The following is a 26,123-nucleotide window of genomic DNA, read 5'->3' on the forward strand; positions in this document are numbered from 1 at the left end:
AAACCCACTTTTCAAGCATAAGGCCTTTGGTATCCCTGGACACGTGGACGTTCCACACCCTGGATGGAGGCTGGTTGGGTGGGTCATGCCCTTGAGCCTGCCTTTGTCCCGGGCTTGCCCTTCCACACTCACACTGGCACTTACATGCCCACGTCGCAGATGATGTCCTGAGTGACGGGAGACTCCAGAAGGGCCGCCAGGACTTGAAACGAGTGCAAGAGGGTGTCCGACTCGTAATAATGATCCCAGCATCCGTAGCCGCTGCAGAGAGAGTGAGAAGGTGAGCTCCAGAAACAATTCAGGTGAGCGGGCTGGGGCAGGGCCTGTGGGCCCGTCCAGTCTGAACGTGTCTGGGGGCCGGGGCTCAGGTGTTTTCTCAAAGCCTTCCAGGTGATTCCAGTGAGCATCCAGCATAAGACCCACCACCCCAGCACAATGTGCTTTACTGAACGTGATAGAGCATGGCCCCTGCTCCTCTCTCTGAGTTTTAAGTTACTACAAAAAATCTCTCATATCAGGAAGTGCCTGTCCTTGGGTTTCCTTTTAACCATTAATGTGGCCCAAATGACACTGATCGACAAGAGAAGAACCCCAAAGAAACAAAGCTGGACCCACAGAAATCCATTATTTGGCAAAGATCACTAATAACCATTCAGAAACACCACCCACAAAGCTACCCCTGAGTTTCTTGCTATAGATGTTTGTAGTCGGCTGAATGAAGGTAAAAAGGTCTGTCCACATCCCAACCTTAGAAACCTACAAATGCAACCTTATCTTAGAAAAAGAGTCTGCTGATGTAACGAAATTAAGTATCCCAAGATCACCCTGGCTTCTGCAGGTGGGCCTAAGTCCAATGACAAGTGTCCTTGTAAGATAAAGGAAAGGAGAGACGGGGAGAACAGGAGGAGGCAACGTGAGGACGGAGGCAGAGATGGGAGCACGGAGGCCACAAGCCAAGGAGCACCTGGAACCACTAGGAGCTGGGAAAGGCAGGAGGGACCCTCCCCAAGAGCCTTTGGAGGGAGGCAGGCCCTGCTGCCATCCTGATTTTGGACTTCTGGCTTCCTGAACTGTGAGAGAATACATTTCTGTTGCTTTAAGTCTCTAGTTTGTTTCTATTTCGGCATCCGCAGGAATTCAATAATCCGTGGTGTCATTAAATGTGAAGGCTGGGTTGCTTACTATTGGGGTTCCCATAATACAATATAGAGCATTTGTAGAACACTTATAACTCTTCAAGAAGTTCTCCTTTCTACTACGCCATCAGCCTGGAAGGCACACTTTAAATGCCCAGCAAACCTCACACACGCTCGCATAAACCCCAGAACCGGCAATTATGATTTTTAGTATCTGGGAAAGCACTGCTCTCTGTGCTGGCTCTGCTAAGAGGAAAAGCCCAGTTCTCAGATACAAACGGTATCCAGGAGATGCCCCAGTAGGGAACGGAGTCCTGAGATGTCCGTTCTCCTCCAACGGATCCCTGTTTCGTGGGTTTTCATGCCCTGTTGGCGTCCTGGCCCACATGTGAAACCAAATAACATAATAACACCACACGTCCCTCTGCATGGCATCCAGCGACCAGAGGCCTCTCACCCCTTCGACGGGCCAGCAGCTGGAGGAGCAGTTTATCGCAGGCGCTGGTCAATCCGTGCCCGGGGCTATTTGGGTGGCAGCCATCCCTTTCCAAAGCCTCCAGCACCGACTCAAAGGAAACAGCTGACGTTTCTAGGTGAGAGGGTCTCTGGTCCACGAGTCAGCCTGCTCTAGGGCCACTGGGCCCTCCCTGTGTATCAGGTGCTGGACCCCTAACCAGTAAGAACAAGAGGCGGTGTGCTCAGTGAAGTGACGTCCCTCCTCTCCTGCCTCGGTTTCCTCTTTGTAAACTGTTGGAATATTTCATAGGAACCTGCTCAGCAGGTTGTGAGCTATATAGAGCCCTGCTCAGCTGGGCCCCTGTCCCTGCTGAATGCAAATATTCCATCCCAGGGGCCTTTAGTTAGACATCCTCCCATTTTCAAAATGAAACAGGTCCATATTTGGAGGAAAGAGAGAGGTGGATATAACTTTTATAGAAGAGAGAGACTAGGACGAAGAAAGAAAAGAAGAGTTCAACTCTAAGCATCTGGGCCACATCAGGCCGGGGGACTGGGCTGTCACCACTGCAGCTCTTCCAGGGCAAGCAGCAGACAGGACATGAGGATCACGCTCCTGGACCAGCCCAGGAGAGGTCAGGCTCTCGAGATGATCAGGCCTTGAGTCCGGCCCAGGAGAGGATCCGGCCACAGGGCCAGGAGAGGATCGAATTTTTGTGACCTCAGACTACCCAGAATCCTAGATCCCTTGGCACTTAGGTGAAGAATTTCTTAAAGAATCAATCAAATGAAGACAAATTAAAGAACAAAGTAAACATTCTTGGATATTATGGGAGAAACAGCCCTATTTGAAGGTGGGATTCTAAGGAGAGAAATCGACCTAATAAAGGAAAGGAACTTGGAAGGACTTAGAGAAAGATGCCTCTGGACTCACACAAAACCTCCTAAGAGAAGACAGTTCCTGCTTACTCTAAGTCCAGAAGCAAGAACACACACTAAGGCAGGAGACAAAGACTGAAGAGGGACTTCCAGATTCCACAATGGGTCAGGGGCCTAAAGACCAACGGGAAACTAGCTGAGCACAGATGGCAGCTGACATCCAAAATGAGAAAGGACTATCGCTTACAAGAGACCTACAATGTGGCTACTTATTGTTTTTTGTTTTTGTTTTTGTTTTTAAAGAAGGGACAAGAAGGGAAATAAGCAATCAGTTTTCCTGATTTTTACAAAAAGGCATATAAGAAATGATGACTTATGCTTGTTTTGAGATCACGGAATGAAAACCAAAGATATCTTGGTCCTCAGGCTGTTATAACAAAACACCTTGGACTGGGTAATTTATAAGCAACAGAAATGTATTGCTTACAGCTCTGGAGGCTGGGAAGCCCATGATCAAGGTGCTGGCAGATTTGGTACCTGGTGAGGGCTGGTTCTCTCCTTCTGTGTCCTCACGTGGTAGAAGCGGCCAACGAGCTCCTTTGGGCCTCTCTTATAAGGGCACTAATCCCATTCATGAAGGTTCCACCCTCATGACCCAATCACCTGCCAAAGGCTTCATCTCTTAATACCATCACCTGGGGGTTAGGTTTCAACATATGAATTTTGGGGGGACACAAACATTCAGACCACAGCAAAAAGGCAGTGGTAACACAGAAGCAGCCCAACTTTGAAATTGGCCTTAATCCGGTAAAAGTCAGTTCCTTTAATTACTCAACATGGGAATCTAGACTTACTCAGCCTCCCTGGGCCTGCTCTTGCTCAGGTGTTCAATGGCATTAACCAGGCCCAACAGCAGGTGTGGCATGTCCACAGCTCTCAGGACTGTCCCTGCTCCTTCCTTGCCTTCTCAGCTGGGGAGAGCTGATGCAGGCATCGCTAGCTGACCACCCCAGGGTGTCTGTGTCTGTTCTTACCATATTTCCAGCTCTGGTCCAAGCCTGTATCTTGCTCCTCTGTTTTTGGCAATTTCAATACCTGTAAGTACAGACAGAAAAAGAAAATGGGGCAATTTCAGCACCTATACATTCAGAGACAGATGAAATAACCTGCTGCAGTAGGTAGGATAAAAACAAAATACAAACAACAAACAAAAATGCTCTGTGCCTTCCCAGACCGGATGCAGTCAGGCTTCCTGTTGACAGCCTGGCAGCAGAGGGCAGCATACACCTGTATACACCTGCACCTGCCTATACTTGCATATGCCTGCTTATACCTGCAGAAAATGAGAAACAGCGAGGGTTTGCGGGCCTGACCCTTAGCACCACGGAGGAGGCGGAGGAAGAGGAAGAAGTCACACCCTGGTAGTTTATTAACAAGGAAATGCCCAACACCACCTAGAGGAAAAAGGACTTGAAGGATTACGATCCAGCAGTGGTGCCACTGTCAGGCACCATTAGCTTACTGGTCTGGGGCAGCAGCTTCCAACAAGCATCTAGGGAGGAGAGGCTGGCAGAGTGTAGGCTTAGCTCTAGTCACCCAGCCTTCTTCAGTCCAACTGGATTTGCTCTGAGCAAATGAGGTGAAAGCAGGTTGCTATTAAAAAAAAAAACAAAACAAAACAACCACTGGCTGCGGTGGCTCATGCCTGGAATCCCAGCACTTTGGGAGGCCAAGGCAGGTGGATCACTTGAGGACAGGAGTTCGAGACCGGGCTGGCCAACATGGTGAAACCTCGTCTCTACTAAAAATACAGAAATTGGCCATGCATGGTGGCGGACGCCTGTAATCCCAGCTACTCAGGAGGCTAAGGCAGGAGAATTGCTTGAGTCCAGGAGGCAGAGACTGCAGTGAGCCAAGATGGCACCACTGCACTCCAGCCTGGGCAACAGAGTGAGAGTCCATGTCCAAAATAATAATGATAATAACAATAATAATCCAGGGTACATGCTGATAAGATGCCAGCTCTTGAAACATTCTGTTTCTATTGCTCCTGGCAAAGGCTCTTGCAGTCAGCAGACCAGTGCAAGATAAGCTGCAACCTGACTACACCTGCAGGCTTGCCCATTTAGGTGCAGGTGTAATAGTTTAACTTTTCATCCTCCACGGTGCGTCCATATGAACGAAAATTAGATGGTGACCTTTCAACAACCACACCCTATCTTCGAGGCCACCATGCCCAGCTGATTTTTGTATTTTAGTAGAGGCGGGGTTTCACCGTGTTGGCCAGGCTAGTCTTGAACTCCTGACCTCAGGTGATTCCCTGCCCCCTCCCCGCCCAAAGTGCTGGGATGACAGGCGTCTTTTTCTACTTCCCTTTCTGGGACGCCTTCTCCCAATGCCCACCCACCAGGGAGGTCCACGGGGACCCAGACCGTCAATCTCTGGTCTCTGCACACCATACCCGCCAGGGGGCAGCCATTCCGTCCAACTTACATATCTCCGAGGATGGGCAGCTCAGCCCCAGCCACTGGACCCCAGAGATAGAACACGGGTCCATCCCCAGGCCTCCCGCCTAAACCGCCAGACTTTTCTTAACCGTGCCTTGTATATCGCTTGTCCCCACGAACTATAAACACTCACTTCCCGAGGAGGACCTGAGCACGTACCACTGGCGGGGTCATTACCCATTATCTCACCTGATCCCATGCCCAGGGCCGCGAGTTGCCCAGGGCAAGGCTGTGAGCGCGCCACGGGCAAGCCTGGGCCTAGCCACAGTGCCCCCGCCGCCCCAGACTCACTCTTTAAAATCCTTTGCAAATTGCCCTCGAAGTCCAGGGCCCACTGGTTGAGTGCGCAGGTGGCCACGGTCACCTTCCGGCCCATCCTGGCTGCAGTCGCCCGGGCAGGAGGCCAGCGGGGGACAGCAAGACCCGGGTCCCAGCGAGACAGGGTGCTCCGGCGCCGGACCTTCCGGGTTTCCCGGCCCCGCCCCCTCCCCGCCCATCCGTTGAGGCTCCGGCCAAGCAGAACTGCGGCGTCAGGCCCTGCCTACGGATCGCTCCGCCCCGTCTGCGGCGCTCACGACCGCGCCTGCGCAGCGAGGTGGCCGCCGAGTTCGTTGCCCCGTGAAGGGCCCCGCCCCCGCCCCGGCTCCACCCTGCCCCGGGCCCCGGCCCCGCCCCCGCCCCGCCCTCGCGGGCAAACCTGTCCAGTCGCACAGGTGCGGGGGAGCTCACCGCCCAGCTGCAGCTCCCCTCCATTTTATCCCAGACCGCCACCCCACAACCAGCTTAGCCATGTTTTATTTTAATACGGCGTGAAACGTTCCAAATACACCAACACTAGAGAGTACGGTAGGAGCGCTCCATCGTGCCCGCGGGACGGCAGACCGCAGCAAATCGTTTCTCCGTGCTGGGAATCCCGCCTCCCTGGGCAGATGGCGTTGAATTCCTGGGAACCCTCTCCTGCCCCTTTCACTCCTGTACCACGTGTGTAAGCAGCGCAGGTAGCGCGCTGCTTGCCTTTTCTGAAACTACACGAACTGCACTTTAATGTGCTTCTGCAACTTGATTTTTTCCCCTGTAACATGAGATACGTTCTTTCAATTATTTTTCTGCAGTTTGGTATTCCATTGTAGGAATAAAGCAGGTTTATTCAATAGCGGATGGGCATTGAAGTTGTTAGCAGCGTTTTGCCAACAGACGCACGCACACACGCACTGCTGCAATTTCCTTTCCGCCAGTTCCAGCAGCTTTGCGGAGTCGTAGGGTTCGTGCTGTTGGACTTTCCTAAATATTGCCAAGTCTCTTCTCCAGGGCGCTTGCACCGATTCACTATCAGCAGTTTCTCACTTTTTATTTTTTCACATTTCCTCTTTAGTCCACCCAGGGTAGAATCCATTTTTCCCCCATATAAATAACTGCCTCACCATCCTTGCTCGAAGAGGCCGTCCTTCCTTCCGTCATTCATGTTAGTTTAAAAACACACAATTTACAAATTTGGAAAAAGAGGAGGCTTTATTTGTTGTAAAGGGTTGTAGCCTGCAAGGTGGCCGCACCAGGAATCTGTCTCCAGCCAAGGCCAGAGACAGGCACTTCCAAAGAGGAGGGTTTGGGGCAGGAGCTCTATGCTGAAGGGATTGACTAAACATACATATTTAACAGGTTAGAGGAGGAGCTATGAATATTCATGAAGGTGGTCCTGACACATGCCCTGTTTTTGAGCAAAGCATGGAATATATGACCCATGTTCACTTTGGCGTGGAGACTTAACATTTACATGTCTTACAATTAGGGCCTTTATGGCAAAAGATCTTTTCAGGACACAAAGGCATACAGGTGCATCATCTCTATAAACGGGTCAGCTGGTCGGTGGGGTCAGCTGGTCGGTGGTCTCTTATCAGGAGAAAGTCACTGAAATCAGTCTCTTGTCCAATCACAGCTGTTATGGCTGGTGAAACAGGGTGAGTTAGTCAGCATGTGGAGCTGCAATTGTTTTAATATTGCCTATCCCAAGGCCAGTGTTTGGCTAATAGAGACACAGAAAGCCTTGTGGCCGTTAGAATATAGTTTATTCTCTAAGTGTGGAGTGCCTGACTTACCCTTGCCTAGCATGGCTTTAGGTCCTGTTTATAATTTGGTGTCATATTGCCACAGAGTCCGTTCTATCAGTCTTACGATATCTGTTTTAACAAGAATGCTGGCCAGTTGTGCTGTCCAAACTCTAAAACAGGGGGCTATTACCAGGCATGTCTGACCTCCCATCGCGTCATGTCTGGAAACTCAGTGTTAAGGTTTTTCTGGTGTCCCCTTGCTCAAGAGAAGGTCCCTTTGGTCAATGGGGGACTTAGGACTTTATTTTTAGCTTATGTACATATACCTGTTTTCACATTTTTTAAATCACTTTTTCACTGCCTATAAAGTAATGCTTGTTCATGACAATTTGGCAACTCCACAAAAGTACAAGAATGTTATACACGCTAACTTATTTAATCCTCACAGTAGTTTTCATGCCTCTGAAATCCACACAATCTGCTCAAATGATCTCCTGCCAACAATGGCTGACACCAGGCCTGGGCAGAGAAGGGGAGGATCCTTGAATATCTGGTTGTCCCAGAAAATAGTAAGTACTCAAAGGATGGTAGGGACATGTCATTTGAAAAAAGAAGCCAATTTGAAGGGGCTCCCATTAGCCAAAGACAGGACAATACAGTAAGGATCATAACTCAGTCAGTTAAATCCATTAGGGCATACTGATAAAAAAAAAAATAAAGAGGAAATTTCTACAGAAGAATGCTTGCTAATAAATAATTTATTAATCAAAGTTGAGGGAATGATAAAATTAGAAAATTAACATTGTCCCAAGAAATAAGGGATTCAGGCAAGAGTCATCATTAAATGCTAGGGTGAAAGGTAATTTGGGAATAGCATATTTACAGTCTCAAAGTATCACTGCTCCAATTACTCATAAATAACAAAAGGAAAAATGGAGACTTCTGGCAGTAAACACTGAACCCCACTATCAATCATGGAGCACAGTGATGTGTTGTCTTAGAAAAGTTTAGGACTCTCGAAATTTATTATGTCACCCTGGGCAACAGAGCAAGATCTTGTCTTTAAATAAATAAAAATAAATAAATTTATTATGTCAAGAGGGAAGTCCTAGAAACTGAGTCACGTAGCATGTTTGTAATTTTGTCTTTTAGATTAGAGACTAATGTTTTTCTCTATCATTTATGTTTTATAAATGACTAGGAGAGACCACAGACCAGGCCTCCTCCCCTTTTAATTACTGATCTTTATTATATTGTCTCTTATTATCCCATACTTAACTCAGACCAGACTCCTACATCTTCAGTGTAAAATGTTAAATATACCTTCTCTCCAAAAAAGACCACCTCAATTTGTCAGATTATAACTTTATGCATAAAAAAGTTAAAATTCTGTTAAACTTCCCTAAAATTTGTCTACATAAATGATCCCAAACATCTACACTTTGAAACACTGATTTCCATTCTTTAAAATCTGTGCTTCCCAGGCAGCCTGTCCTCAAACTTTATACACTTAAATAAACTCTCTTTAAGCTAAATTCTGACCCGTTTGGTTATTTCAGGTTGACAGCCTTCTGACAAGATAAAACATGCTCTAGTATATTATCCTGCCAAAAAAAGTGCATAGCCTGAATGCACAGTGTGGCTCCCTGATTAGATCCTGGGGTTTAAAAAAGGACTGTAGGGCAGGGCTTCACACCTGTTGTCCCAGGATTGTGGGAGGCCAAGATGGGTGGATCGCTTGAGCCCAGGAGTTCGAGACCAGCTTGGGTAACATAGTGAGACCCACGTCTTTACCAAAAAAAAAAAAAAAGTGTGCTCCTGTAGTCCCAGCTACTCAGGAGGGTGAGGGAAGAGAATCGCTTGAGCCCAGCAGTTCAAGGCTGCAGTGAGCTGTGATCGATCGTGCCACTACACTCCAGCCTGTGTGACGGAGACCCCGTCTCAAAAAAGCAAAACAAAACAACAATAACAAAAGGGCTGTAAAGGGCATTATTGGGGTAACCGGGGGAAACTGGAGATGCAGAATAGATAACAGCGTTGAACTGACGTGGTCACTGTATTTTGGTAATATAGGAGAAGGTTTTCCTTCTTACAGAGTTGGATACCGAAGTATTTGGGAGGGGGATATCACGGTATCTGCAGCTAACGGTGGGGACTGAGTGGGGAGAAAAAAGAAAAATACACATATATAAAGAGAGAAAGAGAGACATGAAACGTGGCCACCTGCTCACCCCTGGTGAATCCAGGAATCTGCGTGTTCACTTTACGTTCAACTTGTTTGTATGCTGAACATTTTTCAAAACAAAAAGGTGCAGGTTAAAAATAAAACATGATGTATCTCTGAGGGCCACAGAGACGTGGTAACTAGATCGCTCTGCCCGTAAGTAAGGTCTGTTACCCGAGCTGTTGGGTGTGGGGTCAGCAGACACCTTCAGCTGCCCCCACCTCCAGGTCTGCCTCGCCCCAGGTCATGCCCTCGCAACGTGGCCCGTACGTCCGGCTCGCACTGTGGCTCAGCTTCTTCCTTTGCCCAGTTCTGCTGCTCCCTCCCCTCCCGTCCTAGCACGGGTGTGCCCCCTAATAAGCAGACCACCTGGACTCCATCTCGGGTCACTTTGGCGGTCTCCCAGCAGCGAGACTTCCCTGACATCCATGTGTTTACCTGATCGTTTGCGGAGGATCCTCTTCGCCCCGGGACATAAGCCCTAGGAGCAGCGGCTGTGTCTATTTCGCTCCTTGCGGTGCACCGGCGCCTGGACATACGCTCCATCAATGTGCGTCGCGAGCCGCTGAAGCCCCATTTGCCGAGGAGGAAACTGAGGCACGATCATCCAGGTGATGAGCCTGGCACGTTCTCCGCGCGGCCCACGTGGCCTCCCCGCCCCGCCCCACACCCGGCTGGTCCTAGCGGTTCCAGACCAAGCGCGGGAAGCTGCGCTCACTCGCGGGGGCCGGGGAGGGGCGGCGGGGCGGCGGGGCGGGGCCTGGGCCGTCAATCTCGAGTCTGGCCGCTGCCGAGTGGCGGGCGCGGTGGGCCCGGAGTCAGCTCAGGCGTCTCGGCCAATCGCGGGGCGCGGGACCGACGGGCGTCCGGGGTTCGCCTCCGATTGGCGGGCAATCGCTGACGTCATCCGGGGGCGGGCACCCCTGCCCTGCTGGTGACTCCGGCCCCTGGCTAGAGGGTAGGCGGCGAGGAGCAGCGCGAGCCGGCTAAGGGGCGCGTGCGCAGGTGAGGCCAAGGGAAGGTGGTCGCAGGTGAGGGGCCGAGGTGTGCGCAGGTGAGACCAGGGGAAGGTGTGCGCAGTGGGGGACACGTGCCCAGGTGCCCACTCACAGGGCGAGGGTGGGGTCAGGGGCAGGGGGCGTGCGCGCAGGTGGGGACGGGGACCTGCGCGCGCTAGTGGGGACAGGGTCCGGCTCACAGGCTAGGGGCAACTGGGGCTCCGGGAAGGCGGGGCGGAGGCGTGGATAGTCTCCCCTCCCCCACGAGCCGGCCCCTGAGGGATGCCCTGTACCCGCGCGGTCTGGAGCTTCCCCGGGCGAAGGCTGCCTGGCTCCGGGGTCGGCTCCTGGCCCCTACCCCGTGCCGCGCTCCGCGGCGGCGCTTTCTCCTGCTCCACCTGTTGTTCGCCTCCCTCTTTGTCAGTGCTGAGCCAGGCACAGCAGCTCTGCGATGGGACTGGCTTGTCCGCCGCCCTACCTGACATGCGGCTGTTGAAGCCCTGAGCGCTCACCTTGTGCCTCTTGCTTGACTCCAACTGTGGACCTTGAGCGTCTGCCCTCTCCTGAAATGTTAGCTCCCTGGGGTCTTATTCATCTTTGTGTTCCCTGCAGGACTTTAGCCGGTTGAGAAGGATCAAGCAGGCATTTGGAGCACAGGTGTCTAGAAACTTTTAAGGGACCAGTTCAAGAAGGAAAACTTCCCTTCTGCTGTGAAACTATTTGGCAAGAGTCTAGAGGTAAGTGTGTCTCAGTGTCCTGGATCCTGAGCGCAGGCTATGGCTTCACAGCGTTGAAAGTACAGACAGACTGGTCCACCAGCTCTTGAGTGCCAATGACTGTCTGTGCCTCTTATGAGTAAAGTACAACGTATCAGGGCACCTCCCCTTTGTCTGTTCCCAGCCATCTATTGGGAAGGATGTTACTTAGATATTTATTGCAAAACTCAATGCTTATGACTAAAGAGCTGACTCCTGGGTGACTGAACTCTGTAGTAAGCTAAAAGTACTTCTTAGGTCTTGTTTTAATTCCTTTTGACAACATTCTCCCAGTGGCTTTTTCACACTTTGGTTCTGAGGTTACACATCCTCTGACCCTTTGCAATTTTCTGGTATTTTACATAGTTGATAATGTTGGTACCAGGCATTGTCCCCTCGTAGCTTATCCATGACTTGGGGCAGGAAGAATGCCACCCCATTCTGCTTAGCCTTCCTGTAAGGCAAGTGTGCATGTGGGTGGTCTGGATTAACACTAGTCAGTGTGGAAACTAGGGATCAGAGGGAGTGGGGGCACTGAGCTGGTAAGTTTTGGTTGAGAAGAAACTAAACTTGTATCTTACCTTGATGAGAGCCTGTGGGAGAGGAACTGTCTAAAACAAGCTGGCTTGTCCGGGTGGCTGTGATCTTGAGATCAGACTCGCTAGCGTGTCAGTTTTTCTCAGAAGCAGTTTTCTTTCATCCACTTTGATTTTACAGATATAAGGAGAGTGACTGGCACTCACCAGGCTCTGTATTCAGTATTTGGGGCCGTAGAGAGACACGGTCTCTTCCCATCAAGAACTCTTCGTCCTGCTTTGTACATCATAGGAACTTCAGAAACTAACTTGTGTAAATTGAATTAAGTGCTGCTACTCCAGTTCTCACACTGCATAAGGAAAATGTCTTTCATAATTGAAAATTTTTAAATGAGTGTAAATGTTTATTAAAGTAGTTCATGCTCACATTTTTTTAAAAATCAGGGTTAAAAGGCTTCCAAAGAAATAGTCCCTACCGCATCCCACGTCGACAGTCTTGCTTGCCAGCAGCAAACACTTTTCATTCTTTTAGCTACTTTTGTGTTGTTGTATGTACCTACTTATTTCTAAGTAGTTTGCTTTTAGCAACCCTAACTTTGCAAATTTCCTTCTGCACGTACAATAATCAATAGAGAATACATTGTTATGACAAAGTTACCATTATTCATTGTTGAGCCAAGTAAGATCCTATAATAATGGTTTGATTTCTTCTTTTCCTCCCTTGTATGACTTTTTATTTTTCCTGGAGTTAACAGTTGCCTTGCTTTTTTTTTTTAATTTGGTAAGGTTTCTATGCATCTATCATTCATATTTTTTTTCTGGATGCTGTAACTGAGCTGTCACACATATCAATAATTTTCCTACACATTCGGATGCAACAAAATTCATCATTTTCATTTCCTCTCTTTCCTAGCCATTCATCTTATACCAATGTGGTCTGGTTTCTGGCTAGTCCTGCTGCATAGCTGTCCTCTTGGGACTTGCCCATGCCCTTTTGTGGACATCACTTCAGCAGCTCTCTTGGGTCTCCAGTTTCCTGGATCCTTTGTTGTTGTCCTTGAGTAATAGTTCTCATAGGAATAGAATTCTAGGTTGCAAAAAAGTTTTCCTCAGAATTTTGAAAATTTTCGTCATTGTCTTCTAGAATCCAGTTTGCTGTTGAGAAATCTAAGGCTACCATGATTTTTACTCCTGGTTTTTCTCTAAAAGCTTTCAAGAGCATCTTTTTAAAAAATCTCTGATATTTTAAAGTTTCACAGTTATGAACTTGTTCTGGAAGTGGGGATGTCACTGCTTCCTCCAAATTATAACCATGTAGAGCAGCTGTGGGTACCTAGAGACATTCTTTGTTCTCTCCGCCTTTTTTTGTAGGGTGATTATTGAGGGCCTCATATGGGCCGCTGTTCTAGGCCCTGGTAGTAGAACAATGAGGAGGACACACAATTCCTGCCCTTGGGAAACTTACACTCTAGTGAGGGGAGACAGACAATACACACACACAAATGAATACTTCTAGGCGATGGGGAGAGTTACTAAGAAAATTAAGTACCCAGTGGAGGGCCTTGGCAGGGAACCTGGGGAGCAGCTGCTTCAGATTGGCTGGGAGAGAAGATCTCCCAAGGAGGGGACATTTTACATGAGCCCTGAACAAGGACACCTGCAAATGTGCTCTAAGCAGAGGAAGTCAGTGCCACGGGCGACTTAGACTGTGTTCAAGGATGAGTGAAGACCCCTGTGTTCCTGGAGCCAAGGAGAATAGGAGAGAGTGGTATGTAGGAGGGAGGTGGGAGCCAATTTGTGCTGGAAGAGGGAGGGGCATTCTGCCATGTTTGGAGAATGAACTGAGACTAGCAGGAGCAGCCGTAGGAAGGTCAGGTGGGAGGTGATTGCAGGGTCCAGAGGAGAGAGTCTAAGACAAGATGATCTCTTCCCTGCATGGAATCTGCTGTCAGGGACAAGGTACCGGGAAGGTGTGCACAGGAGGCCAGCCCTGCCAGGCCCAGGAGCAGTGGTGGATGCAACAGGGAAAAGTGGTGTCTGTTATTTGAGGGACAATTTTAGCAAGATTCTCCTTCTTGCAGGGCCCAATGGCTGCAAAATCGCAACCCAACGTTCCCAAAGCCAAGAGTGGAGACAGCGTCACCAATGACAGAACTGCATCTCAAGGGCAGTGGGGCCGTGCCTGGTAAGGATCTTGCCTGTTCTCCCAGCTAGAAAGTAAAGTGGGGTCTCAGAGCTTTCCAGCCTTTGGAATTGTATGGACCCAAAGGAATGAAACACCTATTTAAAAGAAAAAAAATTTTTTTTTTTTTTTTTTTTTTTTGTCAAGACTAATGAAAGGTAAGCAGTTTCCCACTTTATAAAGTAAGGAATTAGAAAAAGAAACTAGAAATCATGGCCGGTCCACAATGTGGGAAAAAAGATATGGGCTTAAAGAGCAGCTGGGGCCTTCTCACCACCCTGGAGTATGACCTGTTGTCACAGCTCCCATTTTTCCATGGAGCCGTGGGGACTTCCTGTGGGGCGAGTGTCCTCTCCGGCCTGGAACTGGGGAAATGACTGGCCTTGGTGGTTGTGAAAAACCTACCTGCACTCATGTTCTGAGCTCTGGGCCTTCCGTGGGGGCCCCAGATTGTGCCGCCAGTTAATCAACCACAGTAAAGCAGGCATGTTGAGTGGCTTCCTTGCCCACAAGGAGGGCCTGTGCTAGGAGCTGATGCCCTCTCTCATGGGGTGCTGGTGGGTTTGAGCAACAGGTCCTCCACACAAGAGCCTGTTAGGGTCCTGGTGGGGCCCGGGGCGGATGGGCCCCCGTGTGACTGCCTGCATCCGTCCTCGCAGGGAGGTGGACTGGTTTTCACTGGGGAGCATCATCTTCCTACTGCTGTGTGCGCCCTTCATCGTCTACTACTTCATCATGGCGTGTGACCAGTACAGCTGCGCCCTGACCGGCCCCGTGGTGGACATCGCCACCGGGCGTGCTCGGCTGTCAGACATCTGGGCCAAGACTCCACCTATAACGAGGAAAGCCGCCCAGCTCTATACCTTGTGGGTCACCTTCCAGGTCAGCAGCCCCTGCCCTGGGGTCGGGGCACAGCAGGTGGGGAGTGTGCCCTCCTGCTGGGGTAGTCCTTCCATTTGTCTGGGACATGGGATCCTGACTCAGGTTGACATCTGGGTTCCCGGGACCCAGCAGGGCATTCCTTGGTGTGTTCAGATTCATCCTCAGATGTCAGGCAGAAGGCACCTGTCACATCAGTGTTCAATACACCTTCATGGCCTGCCTGCCTGCAGTTGCTGGGCACGCCCAGCTCTGGAGAGACAAGCTGAGGATAGGAGCAAAACCTGGTGGGAGGGCAGGGCCAGCCCGAGGAAGCCCCATAGTCGGCAGGAGTCATGCCTTGCACCAGGCCTGGAAAGGAGCATCTCAGTCCCCAAAGGGACGCTCTCAGTCATGAGATGCCACTCACGAGGCAGGGCTGTGTTTCCCCACAGGCGGTCAAGATCCAGGATGTTCTCAGCTCTGTGGTGTCCCCACCGGCTTCCCGGTCCAGAGGGAGTTCCGGGAAGGGGTTGTTATAAACCTGGCACACACAGGGGTGGTGCTGATTGTCTGAACCCAGGAAAAGGTTTCCAGGGAAACGGTGCTAGAAAGAGACAGGCCTGGGTTTTTCTTCCCTGCGAGGGAGGAAGGCTCAGATCCTGATTAGCTGTTTCTCCGCAGGGTCCAAGCTTTTGGGCTCCAGAATACTTCTCAGTTCCGATCTCTTGGTCCCTTTGAGTGAACAGGGGCAGTGTGAATCACAAATAGACACAAAGCAGGAACCCACCTGTCCATCAGTAGATGAATAGACACACAGAACAGAACACTGTGCCCACTGTGGGACACTATTTGGCAGTGGAAGGGAATGAAGCTCTGATGCCACTAGGCGGATGACCCTTGAAGACACCAGTGAGCGAGAGAAGCCAGTCACAGAGGCCGCATACCGTGCGGTTCCATTTATGTGCAATGCCCAGCACACACAGATCCACAGAGGCAGAAAGCTCAGTGGCAGCCAGGGGCGGCAGGGCCAGGGAACTCAGAGTGACCGTGGATGGGAACAACATTTTCTTTTATGGTGATGAAAAGTTCTGGAATTAGCAGTGATGGGTGTACAACCAGTGATGTAAATGTGCTGACTGCCACTGAATTGTGCACTTTAAAAAGGTGAATTTTAGCCGGGTGTGGTGGTGCACACCTATAATCCTGGCTACTTGGGAGGCTGAGGTGGAAGGATCACTTGAGCTCAGGAGGTCAGCGCTGCAGTGAGCTATGACTGCACCACTGCACTCCAGCCTGGGTGGTGGGGCAAGACGTCATCTCAAAAAATAGATTTATGTATCAAAAAAAGGTGACTTTTGTGGGATTCTCCATTTTTAAAGGTGACTGGGAGGGACCTGTGCCCTCTCCTGAGGGGCGAATGGAGCCCTGGGGGAGAACGCGTTGGCACTTTCCCTGGTTGATGAGTTTATTGTCTCAGAACCCTCTTCAAAACCGGCAGCCCAGCAGTGTGAGCTTCCAGGAGCCATAAGTGCTTTGGGAAGAAAAAGGCTATGATTGTGATTCTCATGTTCCTGCTATGCGTCCCCCTTTGCAGGTGCCCTCCAGGTGGGGGTGATCAGGCTGCTTGTGTGTTTCAGGTGCTTCTGTACACGTCTCTCCCTGACTTCTGCCATAAGTTTCTACCCGGCTACGTAGGAGGCATCCAGGAGGGGGCCGTGACCCCTGCAGGTAGCTCCCTCCCCTTCACCCTCCCCAGGCTCCCGTTCCTGGCCCTTCCTCTCAGGGACCTGTCCTTCCCCACACTGCTTCATCCCTAAGACTTGTCACAGGATAGAAATCCATTTTGCTTGGATTTTTCACAGCATCCGTCCTCAAAACCATTGAGGGCAGCTGGGGCCATCCCACACCCAGGTTAGAAATCACTTTCCTGGGTAAGGAGGGAATGGATGGGTCCAGCTTCTTCCCAGCCCCATAGCAGGGGATGCACTGGGCCCATGGAGCTTCCTGCAGAGACCACCGTGCCTTCCTCTGGGCTGTCCATGGGAGACCTTGTCTGTTCATTCCTCGCCATCATTGAGAACCATGAGGAGCCTGGCTTCATGCCTCACACGTGGGTGCAGACTGGAACCTCACCCCAACTCTGCCCTGAGAGACTCCCTGTTTTTGGGGTGGGGGTGGGCTGAGGTGCTCCCCAACAATTACAGATGGGACCAGGGACACCACAGGGGCATCCTCACTTGCTTCTGCCCCTCTGCCCTGACCTCCCTGTCAGACTGCGCACCTGTCACTCAGCCTATGGCCAGTTAGCAAGATGCAGAACCAAAGGATGGACTCAGCCTCCTCTCCCTCTTCCCAGGAATTAGGAGGAGCAGGCAGTTCCTTGGCCAAGGGTGTAGGAGCCTCAGAGATGGTGCCTGGGGCCCCGGACGAGGGTCTGCAGCAGCAGAGGCCCAGAAAGTGACCAGAGCCCCCGCCAGGCACACTTCAGCCCAGCCAAGCTCCTTACTACAGGCTGGGAAAGCACCTTGATTTCTGAATCCTTCGTCTGCAGGGGTTGTGAACAAGTATCAGATCAACGGCCTGCAAGCCTGGCTCCTCACACATCTGCTCTGGTTTGCAAACGCTCATCTCCTGTCCTGGTTCTCGCCCACCATCATCTTCGACAACTGGATCCCATTGCTGTGGTGCGCCAACATCCTTGGCTATGCCGTCTCCACCTTCGCCATGGTCAAGGGCTACTTCTTCCCCACCAGCGCCAGAGACTGGTACGTTCTTAGCAGCGGGTCCAGCCTGATGTGGAAAGTGGAAACTTCCACCCCTGGCCTTTCTTGCTGCCTGGGGCAGGTAGTTGTAAAGCCCTGAGCACTGAGAATCCATGGAAGAGGAGGAGGGGATGGAACTTGCTTCACCCTGGGGAACATCCTTTCTGAATGTTTGCTGGCTTCTCCAGCCTTGGCTAGAATGCAGCTGAAGATGGCCAGGTCAGATGTGGTGGCCAAGTCATTGTCTTTAGGGCTGGCGTGGGGGTAGGGAAGTCAGGAAGAACTTCTGGCTTGGGGCACTGGCAGACCATTGCCTCTTTGGATTAGCTAGTGAGGCCCAAAACAAGCTTCGTGAAGAGTCTTGTTGTCCCTGTGGCTTTAATGTAACAGCTTCCCAGGAGAGCCCTGCTGGCTTGTACCCATTCTATGGAAGCCTTGGCTGGACAGCGGTCAGCCAGTCATTTGTCTGTCCACTCACCCATTCATCTGCCCATCTCCCCAGCCACCCACCCATCCACCCGTTCACCTACATATTCACCCATCATCCACCCACTCATCACCCCATCCCATTCACCCACTCACCCATCCATCTACCCATCACCTCATCCCATTCACCCACTCACCCATCCATCTACCCATCAACCCATCCCATTCACCTGCCTACCAATGCATCATCCACCCACCCTCATGCATCCACCTATCCATCACCCACAGCCACCCAGCCATCATCCGTCCATCTACCCTCCCATCATCCATTCATCCATCTGCCCATCCACCTACCCATCTAGCCACCCACCCATCCACCTGCCCATCTCCCCATCCATCCACCTACCCACCCAACCGTCCATCATCCGTCTCATCCACCTGCCCATCCACCCTCCACCCCATCTGTCTACCCACCCGTCATCCATTTATCCATCCACCTACCCACCCACCTACACATCTAGCCACCCACCCATCCACCTGCCCGTCATCCATCCACCTACTCATCCATCCACTCTATCAGGGCCTGTTAATGGCGTGTGCTGAAGGGAAGGGATGCATTCATCCCATCCAGGTCAACCTCCTGCCTGAGCAATGTCCACAGTTCCTGACCGGCCTCCCTTACCATCTCAGGCCCTCCTAGCTGGCTCCCTCCGGTTCCCTGGGTGACGCTTCTGAACACACCTGATCCCTGCCACCCTGCACCCTAGCTCAACCCTGCCTATCATTTATCCATCCCCCTGCTCCTCTCCCCATCTCATTCATCCATCCTTCCACCCACTCACCCTCTTATCTGTCCGTCCATCCATCCATCCATCCATCCATCCATCCATCCATCCATCCATCATAAACCAATGTTTGGTGGGATTCTCCTGTGGACACTTGTAGGCAGTGGGACTCACAGTTCAGTTTGGGGGATCCAAAACACCCAGTGTGGTTTACACCTAGGCTTTTGGGAAGTGTTTCTGGAGGATGACACTTTGCAGCCTGTGTGTTACCAGATAATGAGCCTGGCCTTCAATGTCTCCTTTAGATCATCCTTGTCACCTTTCATGTCAATGACTGTGGACTTTGTGTGTTTTGCTTTTTGCTACTTACCCTACCTGAGGGAACTGGACATGAAAATAGGATTTTCTAGTTAACACAGAAATTGCTGTGTGTCCGCAGCCAGCTAGACCGAGCCAGGGTCTCCACAGGGGTTATCTCAGCTGATGCTCTGGCCCTCCAGGGATTGGGGGATTCAGGTAACTGGTCAAAGAACTTGTCCTGCACATGCTGGAAGCCGGGCCCAGGGTGCGTTTGTCATTCTCTACGCTGGCGTGATTTATAATGTCACTCACCCATGAGGACCCACATGCCCCGAGTCTACTTCAAACCACGTGCTTGGGCCCCAGAACGTAATCTCAGTGCAGTTGAGCCAGTTCTTCGGCTCACCTGTGCCATGCATCAAGGGCATCTGGAGAAGGGTAGAGAGAAACCCAGGTACCAGCCCAGGGCCAGTCTCCCACCCTCCCGGGCACGGAGCAGGTGCCCAGGGGCTTCTGCCAAGGATGCCTCTGCTGAGCAGCAGCTGAACACAAAGGGGAATGAATGAGGGTGCCAGGAACCAGCAACTGAAGCATTCCAGCCGTGGGGGTCCTGGCGGCTCATGGCCAGCCTCTGCCCGTGCCGTCTCACGTTACCCTTTAGGACCCTGGACCAGTGCTGGGCTCCCACTAAGCAAGGTGGCCCCATCTTCCACTAAATGTATCTTTTATTTATATTTTCAAGCAAATTCACAGGCAATTTCTTTTACAACTACATGATGGGCGTCGAGTTTAACCCTCGGATCGGGAAGTGGTTTGACTTCAAGCTGTTCTTCAACGGGCGCCCCGGGATCGTCGCCTGGACGCTCATCAACCTGTCCTTCGCAGCAAAGCAGCGGGAGCTCCACGGCCACGTGACCAACGCCATGGTCCTGGTCAACGTCCTGCAGGTGCCTGTCATGGCTGGAGAGGGTGGAACGCCGATACCGGCGGGCTCTGGGGAAACCCAAGAGCTGGAGCGTGTTTCCATGACCTTAATCTACCGCTTGTAAAAGAGAGTCAGCCGCCCTCTCCAGGTGTCACCAGGAAGCGGCCGGAGAGCATGTGGTGAAGGAAGCCATCCTTGGGTGCCTGTCTCTGCCAGCCCTGGGAGGGGAGGAGGCAGGTTCTACGCAGCCAGGCATGGTCCGGGAAGGTCTCCCTTGGGGATTACACCAGGGTAGACTCTGGGGGTGCGTGGGAGTTAACCTGGTAGAGTGGAGGCAAGACGGCATGCTCCAGGCACCCCCTGTAGGGAGAGAGGGTGGCAAGTCTGGGACACTCAGGAACGTCCCGCATCCTGTGCAGACAGCGTTCAGGAGCTCGGAGGCAGGTGAGGCTGGAGGCCTTATGGAAGTCGTCGTCTTTATCTTAAAAGCAGCAAGACCGGGAAAGTGTGTGCTGAGCTGGGGTGCAGGGTGGCAGGGATCAGGTGTGTTCAGAAGCGTCACCCAGCGAGCCGGTGGGAGCTGGCTAGGAGGGCCCGAGAGGGTGAAGGAGGCCGGTCAGGAGCTGCTGACATTGCTCAGGCAGGAGGTTGACCTGGCTGGGATGAACGTATCCGTTTCCCTCGGCATGCGCCAGTGCAGGCCCTGAGAACCTGGGCTGGAAGAGACGCCAGGGCCATGGGCTTGGGTGGCTCTGAGGACAAGGACACCCTTACCCCTGCCCATGTGCCAGGCAGGAAGAGCCCCAGCTGCACAGTGAGGAAGCTGCTGAGCCGCTCCCCAAGCGCCCCCTCCTGCGTCCGCGCCGAGTGTGATTTCCCCGAGGCCCGTCTGGGCCCCAGGAGGGCTGGGAACAGTCAGCGGCTGCTTCCGTCTTGCAGGCCATCTACGTGATTGACTTCTTCTGGAACGAAACCTGGTACCTGAAGACCATTGACATCTGCCATGACCATTTCGGGTGGTACCTGGGCTGGGGCGACTGTGTCTGGCTGCCTTACCTTTACACGCTGCAGGTGAGGAGGTGGGCAGGGCCGGGGCCGGCCCAGCGGGGCATTTGGCAGACACATGCTAAGCTTTCTCCTTGCAGAAGCATCTGTCCTTGGGGGCGCCAAAGCTGCTTTCTGTTTCTAGGAAGAAGGGAAGGCCTCATGTATTAGCTAGCTTGGCCGCCTTGGGCCACCAGCCAGGGAGGTGACCTTGAGCATGTCCCCAACATCTGCAAAGTAGGGCAGATGCCGGCTTAGGGCTAGATGGGGCAGTCGAGGTGGAGGGGGGTCAGTACGGGTGCTGGCAGCAGGTGTCCTCTTTATTCCTGCCTCCTAGGATGTGCTGGGCACTGGGGCAGGGCTGCCCTGGGAGTTCCAAGACAGTGGGGGACAGCGAGCGGCCTTGTCATTGGCATCAAGCCCCCCACTTCCCTCCCAGCTCAACGAGAGCAGCCCTGCTCTGATTTGGGGGAAATGCTGGGCTCCCAGGTAAGGGATACCAGGTGGCATCTGGTCCCGCATCCTATGCAGGATGCCATCTGCCCATTTCAAGAGCAAGGAGCCCCCTGGGGACAGAAATAACTCACACCAGGGCACTTGCTCAGCAGCACGGTGGGGTGGCCTGCCCCAGGAGGCTGTGCACAAGTGAAGAGAACCAACGTGGAGAGGCTGTCACCTGTTCAGGATATGACAGGCCCAGCCTCACCCGTGACAGCCAGTCCTGTGGGATGGAGGTGTGGGTGTCCTGGAGAAGTGTCCTGGAGACGCTCACAGCAGAGAGGGCCAGTACCAGGTGGAGGGTGCAGAGCCCCAGCTGGCCCCACGCTCACACCAGGTCCTTGGAGCCTCCGCATGGCCCACCCGGCCCCATTTCTCCACATGGCTGGCTGCAGGCCTGCTGGTTCCCTGGTTTTATAAACTCCGTTTTCTAGGGATGTGAAAACGTAGCAATAGGTCCCACTATATAGTAGTTCTTACTTGCTTTACCTCTGTATGTGTCTTGAGATGGATGTACATTTTTTACACTACATTTGTATTAGTCTTCTCCGGAGAAACAGAATCAATGGAAGGGTGGAGGGTATACGTGTAAGAAACAGATGTATTTTTCAACTCATGTGATTGAAGGGTGGCTTCAGGGCAGCCTGGAGGCCCAGGGAAGAGTTGATGCTACGCTTAAATAGAAGGCCACTTTTTTTTTTTTTTGAAACGGAGTCTTGTTCTGTCACCCAGGCTAGGGTGCAGTGGTGTGATCTTGGCTCACTGCAACCTCCACCTCCTGGGTTCAAGCGATTCTCCTGCCTCAGCCTCCCAAGTAGTTGGGATTACAGGTGCACGCCACCATGCGCGGCTAATTTTTGTATTTTTAATAGAGATGGGGTTTTACCACGTTAGTCAGGCTGGTCTCAAACTCCTGACCTTGTGATCCGCCTGCCTCAGCCTCCCAAAGTGCTGGGATTACAGGCATGAGCCACTGTGTGTGGCCAGAGTGAGCCACTGTGCGTGGTCAGAAGGCCACTTTTTAGCAGATTCCCTCTTCTTTGGGGAAGGTGGGTCTTCTGTCTCTTAAGGCCTTCAACTGACTAGATGAGGCCCACCCCTATTGTGAAGGGTCATCCGCTCTGCCTGGTCGACTGATTCGTGAATCTCATCTGAAAAATGCCTTTACAACCAGACTAGTGTTTGATGAAATATCTGGGAACAGTGGCCTGGCCAAGTGGACACATTAAATTGACCATCACAATATTAAATTCAGATTATATTTTTAATACTGTTACATGTTTGATATTTATACTATATGTCATATATAGGGGGTATATACACACACACACACACACACATAGACAGGTAGAATGCGGGTGGAGTTACTCATTTAATACCCACAATAGCCCTCGAAGTAAGTGCTTTTATTCACAGAAGAGAACACTGAGGCAAGGCGTGTCAGAGGCAGAGCTGCGGTTCGACCCCAGGCCCACCGGGCCCCTGAGCCCACACTCCTGTCCTCTCCCTGGGCAAAGCACCGCTTGACCCCTTCCCCCTCGTCCCCCAGGGTCTGTACTTGGTGTACCACCCCGTACAGCTGTCCACCCTGCATGCCGTGGGCGTCCTGCTGCTGGGCCTGGTGGGTTACTACATCTTCCGGGTGGCCAACCACCAGAAGGACCTCTTCCGCCGCACGGATGGGCGCTGCCTTATCTGGGGCAAGAAGCCAAAGGTCATCGAGTGCTCCTACACGTCCGCAGACGGGCAGAGGCACCACAGCAAGCTGCTGGTGTCAGGCTTCTGGGGCGTGGCCCGCCACTTCAACTACGTCGGCGACCTGATGGGCAGCCTGGCCTACTGCCTGGCCTGCGGCGGCGGCCACCTGCTGCCCTACTTCTACATCATCTACATGGCCATCCTGCTGACCCATCGCTGCCTCCGGGATGAGCACCGCTGCGCCAGCAAGTACGGCCGGGACTGGGAGCGTTACACCGCCGCGGTGCCTTACCGCCTGCTGCCTGGAATCTTCTAAGGGAGCGCCCGAGGGAGAAGCCCTGCAGGGCTGTCAAGAGCATGTTCTGCCAGGTCTGTGGGGGCTGGCATCCCAGCTGCAACTGTAGGAGCCTCAGTTTCCTCATCTGTAAACTGGAGAGAGCCCGGCACTTGACAGGTGTGCAGTACATAATAACGCTCTGTTCCTTGCTGTTGCCTTCAAGGGAATTCTGAGTGTCCACCACTGCCATATTGCCAGCACAGACGGATTTTCCCTTATCAGTGTCTCTAGGGCAGGAGGATTACCCGGTCACCTTTACTAGTCCTTTGGAGACAATTTACCTGTATTAGGAGCCCAGGCCACGCTACACTCTGCCCACACTGGTGTCTGCTGCTGAGCAGGTCTTCCCATGCCCTGTCATTAGGCTGCATTTATTCTTGCTAAATAAAAGTGGGAGTGGGGTGTGTGGGTTATCCATGTATCGCCTTTCAGCTGCAGATCCCCCCTCCCCTGCCTGCTCTGCAGTCGTGGGCGGGGCCTGTGCTGTGTTTCTCCTTGGTAGCGTGCATGGTGTTGAACTGGGGCGCTGGGGAGAAAGGGGCTTTCATGTCGTTTCCTTCTTGCTCCTGCTGCACAGCTGCCAGGGGTGCTTGGCAGACATCCAGGGGCGCTCTGCCTGGAGTGTGCAGACCTCAGAGAGGTCCCAGCACCGACTGTGGCCTTTCAGGTGTAGGCGAGTGGGCTCTGCTCCCCGATTCCCTGTGAACGCCCACCTTCTCGAGAGAATTTTCTGCTTGCCCGGTGACTCTGCACGGACTCTGGCTTGAGCAACTCGGGGAACTTCACCCTCGGGGGCCTCCCACGCCTTCTCCAGCAAGGAGGTCTCAGTCCCGGCCTTGGCAGGGCACCTCCTTTTCTGTGCTTTGTTACCTGGGGCATTCTCCCTCATCCCTACGGTGTTGTGTAAAGCTCTTTTTAAACTTTATGCTCTGAGTAGAGTTCATCTTTATATTAAACTTTCCCTGTTCGAATAAATGGCTGTGTGGTGTCTGACTCGTGAATGGGCCTGACCGCAGGTCTGACTGGTATATGCGGGCTCTGTTTCCGGTATGAGAAGGGGTGTCCGAGAGAGACGCTTGGGTGCAGCATCAAAGCGTTGGGTGCCCATGGGTGCATGGCGCCACCCTGCCCCTCTCCCTCCCACGTCAGCCCTTTGCTGGGGCTGTTTTCAGGTTGGATGTGGAGAGTGTTCCGTTCCCCAGGGAGATGAAACCAGGCTTGGCCCCCTGTCCCCAGCAAGTGAACGGAGAAGCCAGAAAGAAAGTGCCAGGTTTGTCTTGCACCTGGAGAAACAAGAGGGTTTCACACGGGCAGCCCAGTGCCCACGCCGGGGCAGAGGGCCAAGCTCAGAGTGGTTTCATTGCTTCGCATGAGAACTGGTCCCACAGCCAGGCGGCCTCCCAGACAGCCTGGAGGGTATTGGAACTGTGACCTGGGCTGACTGCGGAGCCCCGGTGTTGGTGCACCGGGCCCCACTGCTACCTGTTTGAGGATATGGGCCTCAGGGGTCCCGGGCGTCTGTGCTGGACACATACCATGAGAGTGACTCAAATGCCGGGGAGATGGGAGCACACTGCCCTGTGTGGCTCTGAGCGGAGTAGACCCTGCCTTTTTTCCCCAGACATTGAGTAGATTCATTTCACGGAGGCTGGGGTGTGGTCGCTGTGAGCTCAGATTTGGGCTTCCTTGCCCGCGTTGGAATCCTGGCCCCAGCATTTAAAAGCTGCATGACCTTGAGCGGACCTACCCTCTCTGTGTCTCAGCTTCCTCTTTTGAAAGATGAGGGTCATTATTATCTTCCTGCCTTGATGTGAGAAGGGCTTCCCAGGCCAGTTTGGCGGGAGAGCTCTCGGTTCAGATGTGGACCTGCCTGTCTCAATCGGCCGAGGGTTGCTTTTGGTTTGGTTTCTGTTGGAGCAGCTTTGCGCTGGGCTGCAGGTTCCTCTTCCAGACGCCGTGTGTTTGCACAGTGGGTTCTGCAGATGCAAGGCTGTCGCCCAGGCTCTGTCCCACCAGACACATCTGCCCTCACTCGTCCTCAGATGGAGCCCGCTTCTCTCTGGGCAAGAACAGGGTGACCCAAGAGCTCAGATTAGACAGTGCCAGCCTCTACCATTCTCCAGGTACAGAGTGCATTCTGTTCCCAGTGAGGCCACAGTGCCTGCTCCCTGGGAAGCTGGGCTGGCCTTTGCCCCATTCCAGAGTGAAGGGCAGCTCAGATCAATTGCCAGGGCCATCTGACCTGTGCTGTACGGGGCATGGCACTGCCCTCTGATAAGGGGCAGGCATCTGGTACCCCAGGACAGGGTCAGTGCAGGAATCCAGTGGGCACATTCAGCGAGGCTGTTTTCCTTTGAGTAGATTCAGTCCTGACACACCCCACCCTCCCCCACCTCAGCCTTGGAAAGCGAGGGGAGGCCTTTGTCAGAAACCACCCTGCTTGCTGTTGGCTCCAGCAGATCTGCTTTCTGGTCCCTGTTTAACAATCTTAACAAACTCAGCACATATCTCTGTCCTGGGAGGAGCTGGGCACTGCGGGCACTGTCTTTGATGGCAGAGCTGACTTCTTGGGAAACTGAGGCCTGGGGTTTGAAGCAACTCACCCCAAATGACAGAAGTAGCAACTGGTAGAGGCCAAATTTAAACCTCAGGCGGAGACGTAAAGGGGCAGTGTAGGTCACAGTGTACAAAGTTTGGGTTAGACAGGAGGGTAAGTTTCTGCAATCTGTGGCACAGCATGGTGAGTGACCATAGTTAGGAATGTGTTAT

At 52.5% G+C, this 26,123-nt stretch overlaps 2 protein-coding genes and 1 long non-coding RNA gene across 10 annotated transcripts in view; 1 reads left to right on the forward strand and 2 right to left on the reverse strand.

Annotated features, from left to right (window-relative positions):
- The window catches only part of NADSYN1 (NAD synthetase 1), a 48,667-nt gene extending 43,215 nt beyond the window's left edge, over positions 1–5,452 (reverse strand). For 3 of the 6 annotated variants that reach the window (XM_074012539.1, XM_045372328.3, XM_065527816.2), the window contains exons 1-3: positions 5,270–5,452; positions 3,506–3,566; positions 145–261 (exon numbers count right to left, since the gene is read on the reverse strand). In XM_074012539.1, the coding sequence (XP_073868640.1) occupies positions 145–261; positions 3,506–3,566; positions 5,270–5,354 (263 nt within the window). In that variant the 5' untranslated portion in view covers positions 5,355–5,452. Of the gene's footprint in view, positions 1–144; positions 262–3,505; positions 3,567–5,167 lie in introns of all 6 variants that reach the window. The other 3 variants (XM_045372329.3, XM_045372325.3, XM_045372327.3) reach the window with 1 other exon arrangement.
- Positions 5,453–6,468: 1,016 nt separating this feature from the next.
- LOC135966978 (uncharacterized) lies at positions 6,469–9,986 on the reverse strand. The gene is made up of 2 exons (XR_010580730.1): positions 9,686–9,986; positions 6,469–6,920 (listed from the first exon to the last, which is right to left on the reverse strand). It is a non-coding gene; the product is annotated as an uncharacterized lncRNA (long non-coding RNA).
- Positions 9,987–10,177: 191 nt separating this feature from the next.
- DHCR7 (7-dehydrocholesterol reductase) lies at positions 10,178–24,329 on the forward strand. Of its 3 annotated transcripts, none has more exons than XM_005576941.4 (9): positions 10,178–10,301; positions 10,858–10,982; positions 13,618–13,721; positions 14,378–14,600; positions 16,217–16,307; positions 17,131–17,344; positions 19,595–19,799; positions 20,717–20,848; positions 22,869–24,329. In XM_005576941.4, the coding sequence occupies exons 3-9, from the start codon at positions 13,624–13,626 to the stop codon at positions 23,331–23,333; spliced, it is 1,428 nt and encodes a 475-aa protein (XP_005576998.3). In that variant the 5' UTR covers positions 10,178–10,301; positions 10,858–10,982; positions 13,618–13,623; the 3' UTR covers positions 23,334–24,329. The 3 variants fall into 3 exon arrangements, with proteins under 3 accessions (XP_005576998.3, XP_005576999.3, XP_005576997.3); XM_005576942.4 differs by having other exon boundaries at positions 10,178–10,278; XM_005576940.4 differs by having other exon boundaries at positions 10,178–10,252.
- The last annotated feature ends 1,794 nt before the right edge of the window (positions 24,330–26,123 follow it).

This window comes from Macaca fascicularis, chromosome 14, assembly GCF_037993035.2.
Source record: "Macaca fascicularis isolate 582-1 chromosome 14, T2T-MFA8v1.1".
Taxonomy (NCBI): domain Eukaryota; kingdom Metazoa; phylum Chordata; class Mammalia; order Primates; family Cercopithecidae; genus Macaca; species Macaca fascicularis.

Coding starts and splice junctions, on each gene's coding strand:
- DHCR7 (XM_005576941.4), top strand. CDS start 13,624: ATGGCTGCAAAATCGCAACCCAACGTTCCCAAAGCCAAGAGTGGAGAC. Junction 14,601..16,216: donor CCTTGTGGGTCACCTTCCAG/GTCAGCAGCCCC, acceptor TGTGTGTTTCAG/GTGCTTCTGTACACGTCTCT. Junction 19,800..20,716: donor TCCTGGTCAACGTCCTGCAG/GTGCCTGTCATG, acceptor TCCGTCTTGCAG/GCCATCTACGTGATTGACTT.